Source organism: Cydia splendana, chromosome 21 (genome assembly GCF_910591565.1).
Source record: "Cydia splendana chromosome 21, ilCydSple1.2, whole genome shotgun sequence".
Taxonomy (NCBI): Eukaryota; Metazoa; Arthropoda; class Insecta; order Lepidoptera; family Tortricidae; genus Cydia; species Cydia splendana.
The window spans coordinates 11,659,048-11,680,417 of NC_085980.1; the positions used below are offsets into that span (position 1 = coordinate 11,659,048).

Genomic DNA, 21,370 nt, shown 5'->3' on the forward strand with positions numbered 1-21,370 from the left:
TTGCGGAATATGGGTTACAATAAGTTGTTACAATATTATAGTTCGTTTTTTTTAGCATTAGAAAGAACTTGAATGAAGGTCAGCGATCTTGACATGTCTTTTAATTGAAAAACGCTTTTTAAAAATGAGTAACTATTACTTATGAAAGCAGAAGAATATAAATGATCGTATTAGATTCATAATTGTTACATATTTGCCGTAACTTATTTTTAAAATGTGTTTTTCAATTAAAAGACACATCAAGATATTTTTATTACATATTAGGGTACAGTATCTAAAATTAAAACTAAAATTAAAAACTAAAATTAATTCTAAAATTAAAAACTAAACTAATCTAAATTAAAATAAATCTAAAAAAAGGCCCCCGCGGCATTGTGCCGAAGATGCTGGCAGCATTCCCTCGCTGAATCGCAATACTGATGCGCTGCGAGAGAAAGCTGCCAGCTCTCTGGTCACCGGTGGTATCGACCAGCTTTTTGGATAATTCTTTAAAAAGAAGATTGTTTACCTTATTTCTAATGCTAAAAAAAACGAACTATAGTTATGTAGTCCACCATACTCTCTATATATGTTTTATGGCAATCCAGAAAAGTTACGCGTTTCTGTTTCGCGACTGAAGTAGCATGACAATACGATCGATGGAACTACCCCCCTTATTCATATAACTTTACGGCTGATTTACTTAAATTATGTTTTATCCCTTTCTTACAAATACATGAGTCCAAATGACAGATAAAGACAAACGATTATTATAGCTAACTGGGGCTTGTAGCGTGTTTATGAATATAGGGGTACATCTGTACAAACTTTATAATAAAACATCATATACTGTTAACTGGAAGAGATCTCTCAAAGGGATAATTTCGCCTTTGTACTTCTTACTAATTGTATGTTATTTTTAATATGTCTTTTTGTACAATAAAGAGTTTACTACTACTACTACTAGTACTACTACTACTACATATTTCATTTCACAAAGAGCGGCTTTTGGAAACTAGGATTTGATTCGTAAATTCTTACTGATTCATCGGTTGTGGTCGCATTTCCCTTTTCTGCCTTCAGTGCCCTTTGTGCCAAATTGAGCGTATCGCGGCCTAAAGGCTATTTGGAAAGTTAATGCCGATCAATTTGTGAATTTGGTAGTACGATAGTAATAAGTAGGCTTAGTTTGAGGAAAAAGTCGTAGGTTCCGTAATACAATCGAAAGTTCATATAAAAAATAAAAAACTCAATGACATTGTAACAGTTTTTCGATCAGGTCACGTGTCCGTCTTACATCTTACGGTCACGTGACACCTGTTACGAGTTTAACATTTTTTCCCCATCACAAAAAGTGCACAAATCAAATCAAAGCATTTATTTTCAGGCTACTAAGGCCCATAGATACATAGGTACACCTATAATCTACCTTACAAACTAACATATATATACAATAATAAAAAACTTAAATACTAAAAAATCATTTTCGTGACGCAGTTTTCTGTTGCGGCGTCACTTGCTCTGGTGAAGAATTCGGCAGATTGCCACGGAACCGCCGAAATATCTCACCCTTCGGCCAGAAGTCCGTGCTCACACACAGCGACGCGCACAGCGCCGCTAAAGAGGTTTTCAGTTCAAAAATCGGCCAAGAGTAGTTGGTGTATACACCTACTACTCTTGGCCGATTTTTGAACTGAAAACCTCTTTAGCGGCGTAGGGTCAGTGTAGGGTTTCGTATGGCGAAACTATAAGGGTTTCTAGGTGACAACGAAACATCCGAACGTCACCTTAATGTGCCACCTGTTCAGTTTTTCTCGTCATTTCTTCCTAAAGAACTCTTAATATACCTACATGGCCCTACCGGGTAGCTGACCTCAAGTACATAACTTATCCTACCCGCTGGCGTGGAACGTATAGGAAAACGCAAGTGAAATTTGATATCAAAAACCGCAACTACCTAATACGCCCTGGGCTGAAGAAAGTTGGCATTTCTGTCTGTTTCTTACCCAATTATCGAAGAAAGGGTTATGTGTTTGAAACGTGTATGTATACACTCCTTTTCGGCCTATCTCGGGCTCTCTCGACGAGTGCGTACAGCCGGCATTAGACTCTTTGAAACAAATACAAATATCAAATTTAACAGTTATAAAAAACGTCTAATAAACGTTATAATGTCTTTTAACTTGAGTAATATTTTAACTTAAAAAGAAATTGACAAGACTTTTGAAAAATCTTTTTTTAATTATTCGTAATTTAATACGGGGTAATAGGACCTGTCAGTCTGCATTAAGATTAAAAGCTTTATGACGCCCACCTTTAAAGATTCATTAAACCTTCTGTTTATTAAAGTTCTAATTGTTTACGAAACTTGTTAGGTACCTACAAGGGCTAATTAAAACTGTGGAAGCCATAGGTAAGTTATATTTTAAAAAATCTTAAAAAAAAAAACAAATTAAAAGAAGATTAGTTATGACTTTTTAGGGTTTCGTAGTCACCTAGAAACCCTTATAGTTTCGCCAGGTCTGTCTGTCTTTCCGAGGCTCTGCTCCGTGATCGTTAGTGCTAGAAAGCTGCAATTTGGCATGGATATATAAATCAAATATTGCAACAGAACGGTAAAATAAAAAGTACAAAAAAAAAATTTTTTAAAGTGCATCTCATACGATATTTTTTTTGCTTTGTCCCGATAGTGTGGAGTATCATTGGATAGGTCTTTCAAAACGAATAAGGGTCTCCTAAAACCATTTTTTGACATAGTTAATATTTTCGGAAATATGCGCTCCGAAAGAAAAAAAATATGTGTCCCCCCCTCTAACTTGATCCACGGGTCTAAAAAATATGAAAAAAATTGTGAAACAAGAGCTTAATAAAGACTTCCAATGAAAACTATAGTGAACTGTAGTGAACATGATCGGTCTAGTCGTTTGTGAGTTATTGTAAAAAATATTCTTTTCTTAGTAAAAACTTATTTTGACAGAATGGTAACTACGAAACCCTACACTGAGCATGGCCCGACATGCTCTTGGCCGATTATTTATGAACGCAAGCAAAAGAGCGGACGAATCGCGTGATTTTATGGACAGCTGCAACATCACAGGGGTTGCAACTGCGTTGTCGCCTTTAATATGGGAGTACATTTTTCTTGGTAGGTAGTACAAAAAAAACTTTGCTATACGGCCCGATTCGAACTTTAAGACACGTCAATTACTAGATCTAGAAACGATATGGATTAGATATGTCAGTGTCAAATCTGACGTTTCTTTAAACAAAAACGTCACTTTTGACACTGACACATCTAATCCATATCGTCTCTATATCTATTAATTGACGTATCTTAAAGTTCGAATCGGCTGATATTTTTGGAAACGTGAAAATGATACCTACGTGTTCAAACAAATATCGTATCACTTTATTCGTATAAGTATTAAAAAAAACAGCCAATAGTACTGCCCCAGGAATAATGTTAATAGAATTTATTTTTTCTTCCTAGTCGAAAACTAAATTTAAGGTGTTGTCCAAAATGAAGTTAAAATAAAACTTATGTAGGTCCTTATTTCAAATCGGTTTAGGAAAGTAGTTTGCATTTTAACCACCTTTATGGTTATTACATAGATATATACAAGGTGCTCACGAGGAATGCCAAAGATTCACCATGTATTTCTGCGGTCAAAAGAAGGAATAAATGTAATATGAGTTTAGGTCAACTTCGCCAATAAAAAGATTTTTTTGTTTGGTTTTTTTAAATTTTTTAAATGTATTTATACATAAAAAGTAAAAGTTGTTGGTAAACTTGTCACTTAAAATGGATTTTAACTTTAGTTTTGGTAAAACTTAGTTTTTGCAAAGTGTTACTTGTCACTTTTTGACATCTATCACTAAGGATATTTAGACTACGTCCCATAGTAGCAACATCGCCATCAAAAAGCCGTTTTGCACTATGTAACAATAAAAACTTGTTTTTTTTTTTAAATTGGTATTAACTCTGAAACTAAGCTAATTTCAAAAAAGTTTATACGACATTTTCGTCTCTAAATATGATCAGGAATACGTTGTTTAAATTATTCAGTTTCCTCATGTTACACCGTGTATATTGCTATATTATCATATGCTGTTTTACTAATTATGTAATTTGTTGTTAATTAACATAAAAGATTTAAATAATTATATCTCAATAAAGAATTGTTTATCTTCCTCTCCGCACTTGGTCTAATCTTCCCAAGCAAACCCGTAGTATCAACCACTATGCAGTTACGATTTCGAAATCATTCGGATCATATTTAAATGCACCCGATTGGCTCGCTGATTTATTCTAGATCATTTAAATAGCGAATCAGGGGCGCGTTCTTGACACTGGACCGCTGGAGTCCGCGGTGTGCGTTCGATTTTCAAATTGTTTTTTTTTTATTTGTGCGGAGTGAAGTGTTTGTGCTTGCCAATTTTGTGCCATTCCGAAGTAAGTTTTAGTTGTACGTATGATATGAGGACGATAATTATGTGCTATTGGATTAAATAAATTAAAGAAAAGAAATGATTACATTGATTATTTAGTAATGATTCATTAAGTGTAATCGTTTATTACAAAAATGTATTCATATTTAAAAATGAGAATATCTGGAAGTACCTATATGTAATATTTATCTTTAAATAATTAGAAGTGTAACATACAGTTCCAGAAAAAAAAATCGGCAGAATATTTATACTGTATGTCGGTGTGGTACTAAATATAGTACAAATCAACTTCGTATATAATTAAAACAACTACACACTTATTTAAAAACTAATTTATGCAGGAGTTTAAAATACCTAAATTCTCCAACTTACCTAATAGATTCGATAAAAACTTTCAACCCTTATTCTGCCTCTTAATTTTATTTCCTCGTTAAACCCTTAACTACTGCCGAGTTAACACTTTCAACGCTCGTTTATGAAACTTTACCAAGATGTTTTGAAACAAATATGAAGTTTTGCCCTTTAATACGAAAGTTTTAATCATTAACAACAATCGATATGTTTTTACACTTATGAAAATTAATATAATGAAGATGAAGATTGGATGGTGACCGGGCAATAAAAACTCCAAACGCTTTATTTTGGAACAAAATTCCAAATTTTCCTTACGCTAAAATTTTTTGGGGTCCTAAGTCAAATCAGTCCCAAAAAAAATATCAGATTTTTTTAAATGAAAGCTATTCGAAATAATAGCACATTGAAAAGTTTTTGTAGCCCTTGGTTACATCTGTGGGCGCAGCACGGTTCCATTTTTATCGTCTATCACTATGCGCGTCCCTTTCGCACTTACGTACTTGTTAGAACGTGACAGGCATGGTGACAAGTGATAAAAACGCGACCGTGCTAAGCCGCCTGGTGTCCGCTGAAGTGACTGAAGATAAGTAAGAACCTATTTTTCTATGCCAAATGAATGATAAAAGATAAAGAAGATAAAAAATAGTTTATTCAAGTAGGCATATTACAATGCGCTTATGAACGTCAAATAAAGCTATACCGGCTATAACGGCTAATGCTAAACGTAATTACATATATGTTACTCAGAACTCGGTACCTACCTACATATTAACATTCACGACAAATAACATTCATTTTGACATTTTCTGAATAGCTCACACGTTTACCAACACCCACACTGTTAACTGTACATCGTTGGACCTTATTATAAAAGGCATAAGGTCCAACGATGTACAGTTAACAGTGTTGCTGTTTGTACCTATACAGGGTGTCTCATTTAAATCGGTCAGTATGGGAAAGTCTGAAACTATAAGACATACGAAGATCTGTTCTTAGAAACCATGTCATCGATTTTAATAAGAAGAAAAACTGCATTCATACATTTTAAAAAAACCTGTACTCAGCTCGGGAATCGAACCCGGTTGTTTTGAAAAAAATAAACTTACACTATTTCTATTTAGATACCTATCGATTGTGTAGGTCTTAAGCAGTAAATGGCTCCATGAAACATGATGTCTAAAATGAATAAAATGCATTGTTTTTACATACTTTAATTTATTTTAGTAGGTGTTCGAAGTGACCACCGGGTTCGATTCCCGAGCTGAGTATAGGTTTTTTTTAAATGTATGAATGCAGTTTTTCTTCTTAATAAAATCGATGACATGGTTCCTAAGAACAGATCTTCGTATGTCTTATAGTTTCAGACTTTCCCATACTGACCGATTTAAATGAGACACCCTGTATAATTCCGTACCTAAACTGCATTCTGCGCCCAATTACAGAGTGAAGTAATTTGTCAGAGACACGACATCCTGTAATTGTAGTGAGACGTGGGTGTTACTCTGTCAAGTGCGTACTCTATGATTAAAAGTCTCACGGATGTAAATAACTTCCTTTGTTATATTTATTTGCGTATTTATTTTTGCGGTGGGAGGGTAGGAATATTAATTGCATGTAAAAATACGCAAGTAAGTATAACGGGTTAGCACTGATTGACTAGCACGTTATCTTTTCGCGGATTAGCAAAATAATATTTTGGTTTTAATTACTATGGATTTCCGCAAAGTAACGCCTGATTCTATTCACTATTCCTTAAGAAACTTTAACTTTAAGTGTAACTTATTAGTTAGGTATTACTTTCATATCTGGGACTTTTGACTGTCCATCTCCTTTCCCAAGATTCTTAGTTTAAGATCTTTGATAAAAAAATATTTTTTGTGCAGAAAGACTTCACAAAAAAAACCGGTCAAGTACGAGTCGGACTCGCGTTCCAAGGGTTCCGTACATTACCCAACTTTTAGAATAAAAAACAAAGTAACTAAGTCTGACTCACGCTTGACTCCACATTTCTAATAGGTTTTCCTGTCATTTATAGATAAAGAACTATCTTGTGTATGTTTTTCAAAATTTTAGACCCAGTAGTTTCGCAGATAAAGGGGGGAATGGTCAGACAGACAGACAGACAGACAGACGCACGAGTAATCCTATAAGGTATCCGTTTTTTTCCTTTTGAGGTACGGAAACCTAAAAATTGTACTATAAGTAGGTAATTGCAATTATAACACCTGTATCAACGTTTTTCTTCATTGTTCATTTTACAAAAAGGAAATTTTAATTAACCTATCAAATATAGTCATATTAAATATAAAAGATCCATTAAACTGTCTAGGAAATTCATTACCGATAACCGGCGAAGTGCGAGACGCGATAATGATCAAAGTTGGACGGAGATCGGAAAACTTCTGGGGAAAACATCCGTACGGGTATTTGGGGAAGTTACCACACATTACAGTTTGTTTGTGAAGATGTAATGTCTATTTAGAAATTTGTTGTCAATCAAAGCAAACAGCCATGGCGTTTAAGAGCCACCACACACTAGCGTCTTCTGAGCGTCAGCATCTAGTCAACTCTATGGTTGCTGCTTGACGCAACGTTGGAGCAACTGCGCAGCGACGCTATTTTCCATAGCGCTGGCGCACGCAGAGATGCCATTGTAGGTAAAATCCGTCGCACGCGTCCACACCAGTTAGCGTTGTTCATAATATTTTACGTTAACCCGCTCACCCTTGCAACCGCGCCAGCAAGCGGACGCCCTAACATAATTATTTATTAGCTCAAGAAGTGTTCCAAACGCCAATCAATACTGCACCAAAGCTGTATACATTTATATTTAAAAACGTAGGGATAAAAGAGCCATAGTGTTTACCTTAAAGTTAAAGTCTGCTCAGCTTGATAAAACTCATGATAGTTTATTTCTTATTTCAGGTAAGCAGCAGCCATGATTCCTAGCTCACTCATCCCAGTCACTATACTCCTTCTATCACTTCACACCATCATGGCTGAAGAAGGTTACCTCCGCTACGTCAAAGATGGCTGCTTCCTCCGCGGCGAGGCACTTTCCTGCGTCAAATATAAAGCATTAAAAGTAGCTAAGAAAACATTATTCGGTGACGATATCAATGGAAACGAAACCATCAGAGCCAACAACATGATCAGTTTTGTACCATTAGATCAAGAAACTGTAGATAAGTTAAATATAAAGAAAGAAGAAATAGAAGTGAGTGAACCGAGAGGGTTTTTATCGGAGTGGGCGGAACTGACGAAGTATGCAGTGAAGGTTGTGAAGGAGTTCTTCAGGATGAAGGGGATGAAGGTGAATTTGCCGGAAGGAGCGAGGACTATTGAGGAAGAAGATGTAGATGATGGTGAGTTTTTACATGCTTTTGATTATATACAAACAGCAACACTCTAAACTGTACATCGGTGGACCTTATTACGAAAGGCATAAGGTCCACAGATGTACCGATGTACAGTTATCAGTGTGGGCGATGATATGTAAGTTAGTTACTATGGGTCAAATCTTTGAAGCTAAATTTTACCCAACTCCCTATTTCCGATTTAGTTGAAATTTCGCATGCATTATGCAAATTGGATGATAATGCAATATTATGATGACATGGAGCTGATAGGATGATGGAGACAGGAGGAACTCTGTGACAAAACAACGCAAACTATTTGTGTTTGGGGCTCAGAATTGTCTCGATGAGTATTTGCTGCCTGTGGAAAGAAAAGTACAGTCAGTGAAAAAAGCTTGTACCCAAAATTAATCTTTTGTCAAAGACTTATTCTCTAATGATATAATTTGTTTATTAAGGTATTGCGGGGTTAGAGGCGGTCAGAGACAAGAGGAATGTTAGGAAGGGTCTAATGCAAAATTTAGTTTTTATATTGTATTGTTACACGATTTTACAAAAGCAAATGCCATGAAAAAATCACACGGAAACTAGACTATATTTCAATTAATAATATGACCTACATAATATATTACGTTTTTCGCCCACACATGGTTTTTTTTCCTTGTAACATAATTAAAAATATTTCTGCCCTAATAAGATAGCAAACAAAATCTTTGTATCCATATTTTTCTCGTTTTTAGGGTTCCGTAGCCAAATGGCAAAAAACGGAACCCTTATAGATTCGTCATGTCTGTCTGTCTGTCTGTCTGTCCGTCCGTATGTCACAGCCACTTTTTTCCGAAACTATAAGAACTATACTGTTGAAACTTGGTAAGTAGATGTATTCTGTGAACCGCATTAAGATTTTCACACAAAAATAGAAAAAAAAAAACAATAAATTTTGGGGGTCCCCCGTACTTAGGACTGAAACTTAAAAATTTTTTTTCATCAAACCCATACGTGTGGGGTATATATGGATAGGTCTTCAAAAATGATATTGAGGTTCCTAATATCATTTTTTTCTAAACTGAATAGTTTGCGCGAGAGACATTTCCAAAGTGGTAAAATGTGTCCCCCCCCCTGTAACTTCTAAAATAAGAGAATGATAAAACTAAAAAAAATATATGATATACAGTACCATGCAAACTTCCACCGAAAATTGGTTTGAACGAGATCTAGTAAGTAGTTTTTTTTAATCGTCATAAATCGTAAACCGCAATTTTATTATGTTACTTGCTGCTACGGAACCCTTCATGGGCAAGTCCGACTCGCACTTGGCCGCTTTTAATATATTTTTAATTCGCCTCATTAGGATAAGGAAAAAATAAATTTGAAACTTCACTCATTGCCTCTGAACTCCTCAATATTCGGAATTAAAGTTTCCGAGGACTCATTAAAAGTGATTTTAATTAAAAAACTCAACGAGACGTAGGTACTTGGTTTGAGCGTCGAATATAATTTATTCAATTAATTAAGGTATGAAACCTCATTAGCAAATTATTCGGTTCTAAAGTCAAATAACAAGAAGTGAAAAGTAAAACACCGGAGCGTGTTACAAAATTACAACGTATTACCCACAGACAAGACATCCTCCAGACTGAGCATAGTAGCTCTACCCCCTCTGCCACAAATACGGTAGTTTTACTCCATTTTCGAGTCGAAAGTGTCTTTGTGTGACGTCCGTGTCTTTGAACGGACCAATCACGGCACGGGAACTCGCTCACCTCGTCCCCCGCACCCCCGTATTTTTGGCAGCATCGGTTTCATGAAATAATTGCACTAAACTCCGTCTAGAGGATTCCTAGTCTATGGTATTACCTAAAATTATAATTCTGAATAACTTCCGACTGCCGAGTAATTCTTAAATCACCCATACTTGTATCATATCCGTGAACCATTATCGGAATTAGCTAATTTTTTTTTTGTTTGATTGATCTCTGTTTTAATAAAGTCACACAAACTACGAAAAAAATTGTTTTCTTTGTTTTGAAAGTGGTACTCGAATTGTAGATATTTGGGTAATGCCGTTACAAAGAAATGGATACATTTTTGTTTACCTTCACAAATTTAAAAATTCGTATGGTTTTAAACTGGCTTTTATACGACCTTGAAAATAGTTTTTATGATTGGCGCGCTTCTCACGCATTTTTACTTCATTTTAAATTTATTTTGAAATATGTACAAAATACGCGAGGTCTCAAGAGGTAAGAGAGCCAACGGGAGTGGTCATTTCTCCATACAAACGTACTCCTCGTTTTCCTCCGTGGTTTTTGAAGCTAAAGCAATGATTTTTTCAACACATATTAATATTGTCAATATCTGTGTCGGACCGTTTTGCTTTTTTTGATATTTTTGTTTTTTAAGGCGCTAGAGCCCTTCAAAAATGGCCAAAATGGCCTAATAGACTATGCCGCAATGAGAGGCGTGGCATTCAAAACTGATATCAATTAGCCAAAAAAGCAAAACGGTCCGACACAGATAATTTCATAATCATTTAGATTTCCAAATTTAGTTACGATTGGTTAAGTTTTGGAGGAGGAAACAGAGGAGTACGAAACCTCGATTTTTGAGATTTTTACGCAGGATTTTTCGCCTTGTCCTTATCGCACTACTTTTAGGTGCCGCTTCCGTTAGCGAGACGGGTATATTTACCTAAAATATTTAAAACTCAGCTCCTGTTTCGTCTTAAGCGCTAAAAATGGGTAGGCATATCACTATCACTACACATTATAAAACAAAGTCCCCCGCCGCGTCTGTCTGTTTGTGTGTTTGTTCGTTTGTTCGCGATATACTCAAAAACTGCTGAACGGACTTTCATGCGGTTTTCACCTATCAATAGAGTGATTCTTGAGGAAGGTGTATAATTTGTTAACCCGTGCGAAGCCGGGGCTGGTCGCTAGTATGTAATAAAGAAGTATCATGTAAGTACCTATAGTTCTACATCATCTTATAAATACCTATTTTCCTTTGTCATTTTAAATTCTCATAAAGAATTCATATTTAATCATAATTTGAAAGACGCGTGTAACCGTATGAAAATACGTACACGAGTTTATTATTAAAAGATAACTTTATGTGGTCGATGCTATTTGCAAAGGTCAAAAGGCAGGAGTTAGGGTTAAAGTGCATAGGTTACTAGATAAGTTTTTCAATAGGCAAATACGGTACAAAAAAGAGGCCTTGCATATATACTTTTTTAAACTATATTTCCATATTAACTCACATTTATAGACGGGTCGAACGCGAAATTTATTCAATTACCTTTATTTACCGACGTTTCGACACAGGTTAATAATTATGTGTTCAAAACGCGAAAGTTTTAAATATCATATATTTCCATAGACAATGATTGGCCGGAAAAAAATTACTTTCTTTAAAATTTACTTATTAAAAAAATATTTCACTTTAAAAATGTCGGCGGCGTGGCCTAAGGACGATTTGCAAATATTTTATACAACATTTTCATTTCATACAGATTATTTCATGAGTAAATTTAAAAAGAAAGTAAATGTTTTCCGGCTAATCATTGTCTATGAATAATGTAGTTTTTAACAGTATAATATTATGCATGTGATAGGCCACATCAATGTTTCATATTAGCCTACCTACTGCAAAACTTATTTTAGTGATCTATGTAAAAAGGAATCCTTATTTCGAAGTCATTTGATACTTTCAAGTTTTATGTGTGTTGCTAAAATTAATTTATCACTATGGGAAAAAAACAAATTTTATCATTTGTATATACATATATATTGATTTGTGTTTTCTTAGTACATGAACAAACTTTATTAGTAAATAACGCAGGTAATGGTAAATACAATCGTAAAAAAAATAACTTAAAAGTACTTACTGGGTGTTGGGGGTTTGACGACATAGCGTTTATTAGTGATATGGGACATAAGATTAGGGACAGGACCTCTGATGCTCGTGCGGGTTCGTACCTGGTGGAAAGGTTAGCCATCGCTATCCAACGTGGAAACGCGGCAAGTGTGATGGACACCTTTGCACCCGGTACAGCTCGCGAAGGTCTTTTTGAGTTGAATATTTAATTTGTAGTTTTAGTCCTATTAATATTTATTTACGCTCACCCCCACTCCGCCCCACCACTCCAGCTAGCGGACGCCCTTAGGGTCCCCCACGATAGATAGTTATTGCCAATGCAAATTTTTAAAGGAATTAACATCGGTAACAGGGTTTGTTTATTACAAATATGAAATTCCCAAAGTCGTCTTCGAAATTAAACAATAGAAGCTATATTAAACTATCTATCAATGTCAAAACCAATATTGCAATCTAAAGTCAATCCCAAGAAATTCAATTGAAAACGTATAAACAATTCTATTCCTATTCAATAAAAACCACAACAGTCAATAAACTGCAAAGTATCAAGAATTTCACTGTACAAATCAAAATGTCGTATGAACTGACAATTGACACTGCTAATTTCAAACCTAACGGCTTATATTTAAGGTTTTAATTGGTATGCACGCCAATAAAGATTGTTCAGAATGACGAACATTTTCTAGGCCCTTTACAACAGCAATTAGGGTAGAAGCTCCAGTTGCGGTCACACTGCGAGCAAACAGACCAGAGAGGGTACGACCACAGGGACTCGCTTTAGTTGTTTTAATCATAGCTTATACTAGTAATATATTTTCGTATTTCGTTTAGAGTGTAAAATGTAAAAGGAAGCGCTGGTGGCCTAGCGGTTAGAGCGTGCGACTTTCAATCCGGAGGTCGCGGGTTCACACTCCGGCTCGTACCAATGAGTATTCCGGAACTTATGTACGGAATATCATTTGATATTTACCAGTTGCTTTTCGGTGAACGTAAACATCGTGAGGAAACCGGACTAATCCTAATAAGGCCTAGTTTCCCCTCTGGGTTGGAAGGTCAGATGGCAGTCGCTATCGTAAAAACTAGTGCCTACGTCAATTCTTGACATTAGTTTGTCAAGCGTACCCCAGGCTCCCATGAGCGGCGGTAAAATGCCGGGATAACGCGATAAAAGGATATTAGAGTGTAAAACAAAATTTGATATCAATGGAAAAATTTAAAAATCCGTTCGGGCATCATTCGAAAACTCGAACTTTCAGAACACCGGTTCGATTACTCTAACCATATTTGAGCAGTCGAAGCATCTTAGGCCCGTGCGATTTTCAACCAATTTCTATTTCACGGAGGTGAAGGTTCAGGGGGCCTACCGCGAAAAAAGAAATTCGCTAATTACGGGCATATTTCTCTTTTACTCCAATGAAGGCGTAATAAGAGTGACAGAGAAAGATGCCCGTAATTTGCGAACTTCGATTTTCGCGGTTGTGCCCTGTATTCAGTTGTGGCTATTTTGTTATGTAGGTATGTTCCGATTATGTAGGCCCCGTGGTCCGATTTCAATCATTTTTTTTTGTTGGAATGGAGTAACCTCCAAAGTGTTCCTATATTTTTCTTTTCTGATCAGATGATGGCATCCATGTGGAACATAACACTCAGCGCTAAAACCATATTTTAAAGCCCACACCTTTTTAGTTCTTAATCCAAAAAGCACTTTAAAATTCTATTCGCGTCGCGTACTCCCACATTCTGGAAGTCGTGACGTCATAAGAATTTAGAGCCACGTAAATGTACCATTTGCGTGGCACCTCTAAATTCCTGTCTCCAAGAAAACAGGATTAAAAGTTTAAACCTTATTTTCAGGGGAATAGAGTACAGTTTGTAATGGCATTGTTTTTGCATTTTCTGTATTTTGGCGAAGGTATAATTGGGATTTGCGGAACAGGCTGTTTATTATTATGAGACAGCTATGGAATTCCGTAAATGTTGAGTGTGTTTCAAAATTCATGATATGGAATTATCGGAATATTATAATACGCATATTAGGTTAATTTTCATGAATAGGAACTTATAAAAAAAAATTAATGGCATGAAACCAATTTTTAAACAAGCGTCTGCGAACGATATTCCAAATTTTATATTAAAGGAAAAAATAACGTAAATTAACGTAAAACGTACATTTTTCATTTTTTCCTTTAATATAAAAATTGGCATGAAAATTTATAAAAAATGCGATACCTACCTGTTAAAAACGACTCTAAGGTACCTAATAACGCTTTAAGCGTCGAAGTGGAAAATTTAAAAAATATTCCTATAGGTATTTAAAATTACCTGTCGAATACCAAAAGTGTAAAAAAACACTTACAAAATTTGATTTGATACAAGCGTTGAAATACCTATTAGTGAAAAATTCACGATACCTAATTATTTTTACAAAATCTAAAAGGGTATCTATATCTTTTTTACCTAAAACTAGCATAAACAAAAGATTTTTTTAAATAAGGTTTTATTTAAATAACATGCTCACGACCGACCTTGACTGAATTTACATTTACCTAAATTTTACAATTAATCAAAAGTTCAACAGAACACTTTCTCAACTTAATAGCAATCTAGACCCCATCTGTGACAATCGATTACTCAGGACGGGTCATCAGAGCGTTTCATGGGAAAACGCGCTAATTCAATAATAATCCGTGAAAAAGAGAGCAAAACAGTTTATTCTTAACCGTTTTATGGTAAATTCATTTGTTTTATTGATTGATTGCTTTTATTTTATACGGTGTTTTTTATTATAAACTCTGTGAAATAAAAGTTTTTTTTATAATAAGCTTACCGGTGAGAGGCCCTAGACACACCTGATGGAAAGTGAAGACAGAGCCTAAGATAGAGCCATGATAGAGCTCAACGGCCCAGTAATAGCCTTCACTCTTGCTTTAAAGAGACCGTGGACATATTTCTCAGGGAATACAGATGGCGGGAGCGCATTCCATTCCTTAGGCTGTCTTCACCAAAAAACGAGGCAAATTTTAGTGAAAATGTAAACGAATTACATCGCTTATAATAGTTAGTGTTTTATTGCGAATGCATATGTAGGTACCTAATCATTAAATGAACCTGAGTTTTTATAAGTTCCGATCGGGCACAAGAGTTAGGATTATAATGTAACTAGACGCAAAATAAAAAAAATGCTTTGTTAAAACTACGAAAGAAAAAAATACTAACTACCTAGACTAAAAACTTTTCCCTAGGATTTTTACTAAAAAAAGACATTTCTCATAGGAAGTCATAAATCCGAATCGACAGCAATAATAGTGGGACTTAGTTTTTTATGGAGATAAACGGGCCATTTGTCATCGTTGGTTTTCGCTAACACCATAAATTACCATCGATTTATTTCGGCTAAGGTGAATTAAATACGGGTCAAAATTCTTTTAGTTGTCTTGTTTTTTGTCCCCAAAAACGTGACGGAGTGGAGTTTTATGTATGGGATGAAATTTAGTTTTAATTTTCCTCAAGAGAATTATAATCTACAGCTAGAAAGACATGTAAAAGCACTCAACTTATTATTTACTTGATAAAGGATAAAAATAGAAGGGTGGTCAGAAACAAGTCAACGAAAATAATTTTGACCCAATTCGGTCAAACTCAAAACCATGTTCAGGTCCGTCCTGTGGACATACCCAAAAGTTAGGGGCTATAAAGGTTAATTTTCTTAACCCTTATCCTCATGAAAGGGTGCCCCTTTTATTCGGATAAGTATGATAAAATCATTACAGTTACACAAGCTGTTAACTATGGCTAAGCTGTTAACAGAAGAGAAAACATTACAGTTCGGATGAACACACAATATAAGTATAATTCGGTCAAGTTATGTTCTAATGTAATGGGGGGAAGACAAACAAATTATAGCCAGCAATCAATAAATGTAGTATTATAGTTTTAGGTATGGTGCTTTACGCACACTAGTGTCCCATCCCCTCCCCCTGACACAACCCCCCCCCCCCCCCCCCCCTTTAGCATGAAATATGTCCCGGTTGACAGGTTTTTTTATTTTTTGGGGAAAGTATACAATATAAGAAAAAAGTGTCAATGAAAGAAATAATCCCTAAAAAATAACGCAATTCATCATCATATGACAGATGATTTATGCAGCGTCTAACGTGTGTAAGTGAGGAACAACGTCTCTCGTGGCTGTATAAGCCAATGCGGGACCGGCATTTGCGACCTGTGCCTCTTTGCGCGTTTTCGGGCAAGGTCTTGGAACCATGCGTTGTCGTGACTTGCCAGACCTTTTGCGATGGAACCCCTCCATCCATCGCGATCTGACGCAAGCTCCTCCCAAATGTCCATATCGATGCCAAAAGCGAATGCCATGTTTATCCTATAGGCCTTTTCTAAAAGATAAATTAAGAACCCATCGTTCTTCATTCCAGGTCGCGGCCGCAGAAAGAAGTTGGCAGTAGTCGTCCCCCTCCTCACCCTACTAGCAGCACTGAAGACCAAACTGCTTCTAATCCCGATTCTCCTAGCAGTTCTCCTGATAAAGAAACTCCTCCTGGTCGCCGCCCTCCTACTGCCAGGTCTCCTGAGCACGCTCAAGGCTTGCAAGGTAGGATAGAAGTTAAGGTAGGACGTTGGTAAGTTTATGATCATATCAGCATCAGCTTTGGTCACTATAAGGGATTTTTATATATTTTCATCATTTTCATAATATTCATATTATTTGCTTTGGTCACTGTAAGAGATTTTTATTTATTCTTATCATGTTTTTCATGACTTTCATCACTTAATTTAGTCAAAGATTATTTTTCTTTATTTAACTATTTAAATCTACCAATATTTTAACAATATCATTAACACAATCATGAAAAATACTACCTATAAGAGTAATTTCAAATTTATTTTCATGTAAATTTTTTACTACTTTTGTTTTTTATAGATTCTTGTTTTTTTGCTGCTGTAAGAGTATCTATTTTGTAGAAAAGTCGGTGCCCTAAATTCAATAATATCTAGTTCTATACAGCTAGTATGGCGACGTAGGTACCCACTTAAGTTAGGCACTTACTGTACATACGCCATTCACTTCTATTACCTGTATTTATATGCAATCACTACTTTATTCATTTTATTTTCCACAGTAATTATTTGATTGCACATTTTACGTTTATGCAAACATATCTACACAAACCAGCAATATGTACCGACACCACATACAGGTGGTCATCATAAAATCAAATTCCCTTACTGGGATACGAACCCAGGGACTCCAGTTTCAGCGCAGTTTATTATTCTGGCCATACTTTAGTCAACAGAATGTTGTATAAATTTTCTGGATTAGGACTAATTTAAGAGATTATGTAATTTTTAGGGGTTCCGTATCTCAAAAGGATAAACGGAAAATACCGCGCAGAATTTCAAACAAAACATAGTACCTACTTATTCATTACAAATTCAGTCAATATCCGTTATCAGCCCACTCTAAATGTAAACCCCAGATAAAACAATAATCCCAGCCGTTTTTACTGTAAAAAGTTAATCCCTTATTTTGCATCAAGCAATTCAATAAATAGGTAGATTGTCTAGTCTAGTATAAAATGGCCTCGAGATTTGTGACAGCTAAAACTAATTTTAGAGCAAATTAATTAGGGACACGTGGAAAGAATGAGTGAAAGAAGGCTAACAAAGAGAATGTTATACTTATAAGGGAGAAGTGGAAGTGGGAGTTGGAAGGAGTAGACTTCGGCGGACTTTTTCTGATTAGATCGGGGAAATCCTGAAGATAGGCCAGGTCAAGAGCACCCTAAACCGGCGAGCGTGTATGAGGAATGTTATGAAAGTGAAGGAAGCGAAAGAGAGAGGTATGTCAGGATCGCTGCAAGTGGAAATCCGTGGTCTCTGCCTACCCCTCCGGGAAATAGGCGTGATTATATGTATGTATGTGTGTAATTTGGCTTGTCTGAATACTCGACTCTCCTGAGCTAAGTTATTGGAATACTACTCTTGAATTAATATTCGAGCAAGCTGACGCTACTAAAAGGGTCTTAACAAAAAGGTTCGTTACATACAGTACCATATCTAATATAATATATGAGCGTTTCATTCTAGGTCCATGGAGCGTTTACACAAATTCGGAGAGTTGAAATGGACGATTAGTTTGTTGATAATTTATACAGTACAGATGTAGTGCATAATTATTTTGCATCGTATTTTCACGAAAACATACGAACGTGTCTTGCTATTTCAGTCAGTCTCGGTACAAAAAGTACTGACATTGACTGAACTAGCATGACAAATACGAACGTTTCCGAGAAAATACGATGGAAAACAATTATAAGTACACTACTTCTGTTCGTAGTTTCTGTTCTAAAGGAGAGTGAAAACAAATTTTATCTAGAATTATCCATTAGCTGTCCGGTGGTTTAAAAAAGGCATAATCATTCCATTGTAATTTATATAATTTCCCAGACAAATGTTTTTTTTTGGTCGGTTTTTGTTTTAAAGCGGCGGGGTTATGAGTTTATTTCCAAATAATGTTTTTTTGATTTAAGTTTATATTTCGTAGTACTATCGACGTCAAATATATATGCTTACATTTTTCGCCTTATTAAAAAGAAGTAAGGTGCAAAAAATTTGGTAAACATAACTTAGACGTCCTGTACCTATAGGTACATATATATAATATTATATAATAATATGCTTTAATACTATAGGGTGAATGACTATATACTAGATTTAATAACATAATTATATTTAAAACCACATTATACTCGTAATACCTATCTATTGCTCACATTACATTTCAATTTTGTGTAAAGAATTTTGCATGCAATCATAATGTACCTATCTAAAATATATCAAATAATTATATCATCATTTTTGTTCCAAAGAATCTGATAAAATTTTAAATCTTTTGTACCTATCTGTTACTGACATGTAGAATTGAAAAGAAACAAGCAATTACTTCTGAGAAAATGTATATTTCTTAACGTAAGTATAGTAAGATTTTATAATAGTTCGAGTTGTAAAGAGCTCTTAAGTAACATTCGGACACATTCAAAACTCAGACTATACTTGTACTCAGTTTTTCTTCTTGATTGGCGTGAAGCCGCATTAACGTGGGGCGACCCCTTCTGCGACAGCCGTCTCTCTACCTAAGATGTATGAGGGATACGCATACACATATAACGACCAAGGGCAGCTTTATTGTGCACAGTTCGATCCGACATTTAAAACTAAGTTCGGTTTTGTGAACCCTATTATACGTGCTCATCAGAGACAATTTGTAAAATCCGTTGTAAATGTAAAATTTACACTAGGTAAATGTCCCACCGATGCTTACTGCCAAGTCAGGAAAGCCGTAGGCCCAGCCACACAAATGAAAAATCCAAATGAAGACCTTCAGTGCAGGGCAATAGAGTTTATTTTGGTTTTGTTTGAAAATTGAACGAAACAAAACAAATGCGACTCTGTTCCAATTGAATATGATTGAAATTTCCTCAAACTGAATAAGTACTATAGGCAGGACCTTGGGCCTTAGGAGGTTAAACCGTTTCTCTCCTTGTTCCAGCACCACCATCACAGTCCCAGCTACTCCTTTTTCGGCAGCAGCGACTCCTCAGACTACAACTCGGACTACGGCAGCAGCTATGCCTACTCCTCAGGAAATGGATACGCCAAGGACTGGGCTGCGAACAGGGCGTATAACATGCAGAAGCCTAGGCCTACTCCTTCCCCTATGTACATTACAGCTCCTGGTGGTGTTGCGTAGATTTAAAGTACAGTTTACGATACAAGTGCGGAAAGCAAGAAATTCGCAACGAGTGGCGATAAAACACGACCAAAGGGAGTGATTTGAATCCACACGAGTTGTGAATTACCTATTCGCACGTGTATCGTACGATATTATACAGTACATATGGTTACATACATACCCTTTAAACTTTCGACACAGGCACGGAAAGTGCTTATTCCCGCACTAGTGCGGGAAAGTATCAACATATGTGCTGTAAAAAGAATTTAATTTTTAGCAAACAGAAACGTCTGCGAACGTTGCTATTAAGCTTAGGATAAATTTTAAAGTGGAAAAATTACTGTCTTGGTTGAGATTGAACTCAGGGCCTCTGAATCGATACTTCAGCGCCCTGTCATCTGAGCCACCAAGACCTCATCCATAGCCAGCAAATATTTCCACCATATGGGTCTAGGGGACCCTAGCGACATCTATCGTAAGAGCGTTGCACTTCTTACACGGCTACCGGAATTTCAAGACATATTGGAAATTCACCAGTTACGACACCCAAGACAGTAATTTTTCCACTTTTAATGTTCCAGTGGTCTAAGATAAAATCAAAAAAGTGCTTTGAAACACTCGCAGCGCTCAAGTTTCCAATTTTCGAACCACTCGCTAAGTTTATTGGTTTTATTTTGGAATCTTTCGCTTGCTCGCGTATCAATATTAGCACGATAGGTTAAACAACAACTTTGCCCGTTGTAAAAGAAATAACAATTTTTGTGACCATCGAATAAACAAAAACACTGTGTAATGGCAAATATTGAAATAATAATTATATAAAAATTCATGACACTTACTTTAAAACATAGTACAAGTATTTAATAGTCTCATGTAATTACCATTAAGATGATTATTAATGTACCAAATTAATAGTTAGGTTATTTAATTGTAAATAATTAATTAATGTAGGTACAGTCAGCGTCATATAGTAGGTAGCATTCAAAGTATTCAAATAATTCGGTACGCCATACAGATTATATGGTGTACCGAACTATTTGAATACTTTGGATGCTACCTACTATATGACGCTGGATGTACTTATTTTCTATGACATGGGGGTATAAGGATAATATTGCATTTATTTGTTTTTGGTGTTGGGTATTTTAATTATTTATTGACTGATGATTACTTGTTAAGGTTATTTATTGTAGTTTAATAATTTATTATGGTTGTTAAGTTTGTACAAATTTTTAATTGTTTCTAATAAAATTCGAAGCAAAGTTTTTGTTTTATTTAATATCTGACTTTTTTTAATACAATATTGTTTGAACCCGCAACCTCCGGATTGAAATTCGGACATCATATCCACTCGGCCACCACCGCTTTTTGCTTATACCAATGAGTTTTTCAGAACTTGTAACCATTACCTTTTCGGTGAAGGAAAATATCGCGAGGAAACCTGCATCAGTGTTGCCAGGTCCAATCTGAAAAATCCAGAAGATACATGTCCTAAAAATCAGGAGATTTGAATTAAAATCAGGAGACAAAAATTTATGTCATAAAATAATTTTCATTCGTATATTAAGGCGTGTCCAGACTGCTCCAGGCAGAGGTGATCAAATCGACC

General features: G+C 35.6%; 1 protein-coding gene across 1 annotated transcript; it reads left to right on the plus strand.

Moving 5' to 3' along the window:
* The first annotated feature begins 4,200 nt into the window (after window positions 1-4,200).
* LOC134801047 (uncharacterized) lies at window positions 4,201-20,640 on the plus strand. Its single transcript, XM_063773571.1, has 4 exons — window positions 4,201-4,432; window positions 7,708-8,147; window positions 16,445-16,620; window positions 19,579-20,640. The coding sequence occupies exons 2-4, from the start codon at window positions 7,721-7,723 to the stop codon at window positions 19,777-19,779; spliced, it is 804 nt and encodes a 267-aa protein (XP_063629641.1). The 5' UTR covers window positions 4,201-4,432; window positions 7,708-7,720; the 3' UTR covers window positions 19,780-20,640.
* The last annotated feature ends 730 nt before the right edge of the window (window positions 20,641-21,370 follow it).

Coding starts and splice junctions, on each gene's coding strand:
- LOC134801047 (XM_063773571.1), top strand. CDS start 7,721: ATGATTCCTAGCTCACTCATCCCAGTCACTATACTCCTTCTATCACTT. Junction 8,148..16,444: donor GGAAGAAGATGTAGATGATG/GTGAGTTTTTAC, acceptor TCTTCATTCCAG/GTCGCGGCCGCAGAAAGAAG. Junction 16,621..19,578: donor GCACGCTCAAGGCTTGCAAG/GTAGGATAGAAG, acceptor TCCTTGTTCCAG/CACCACCATCACAGTCCCAG.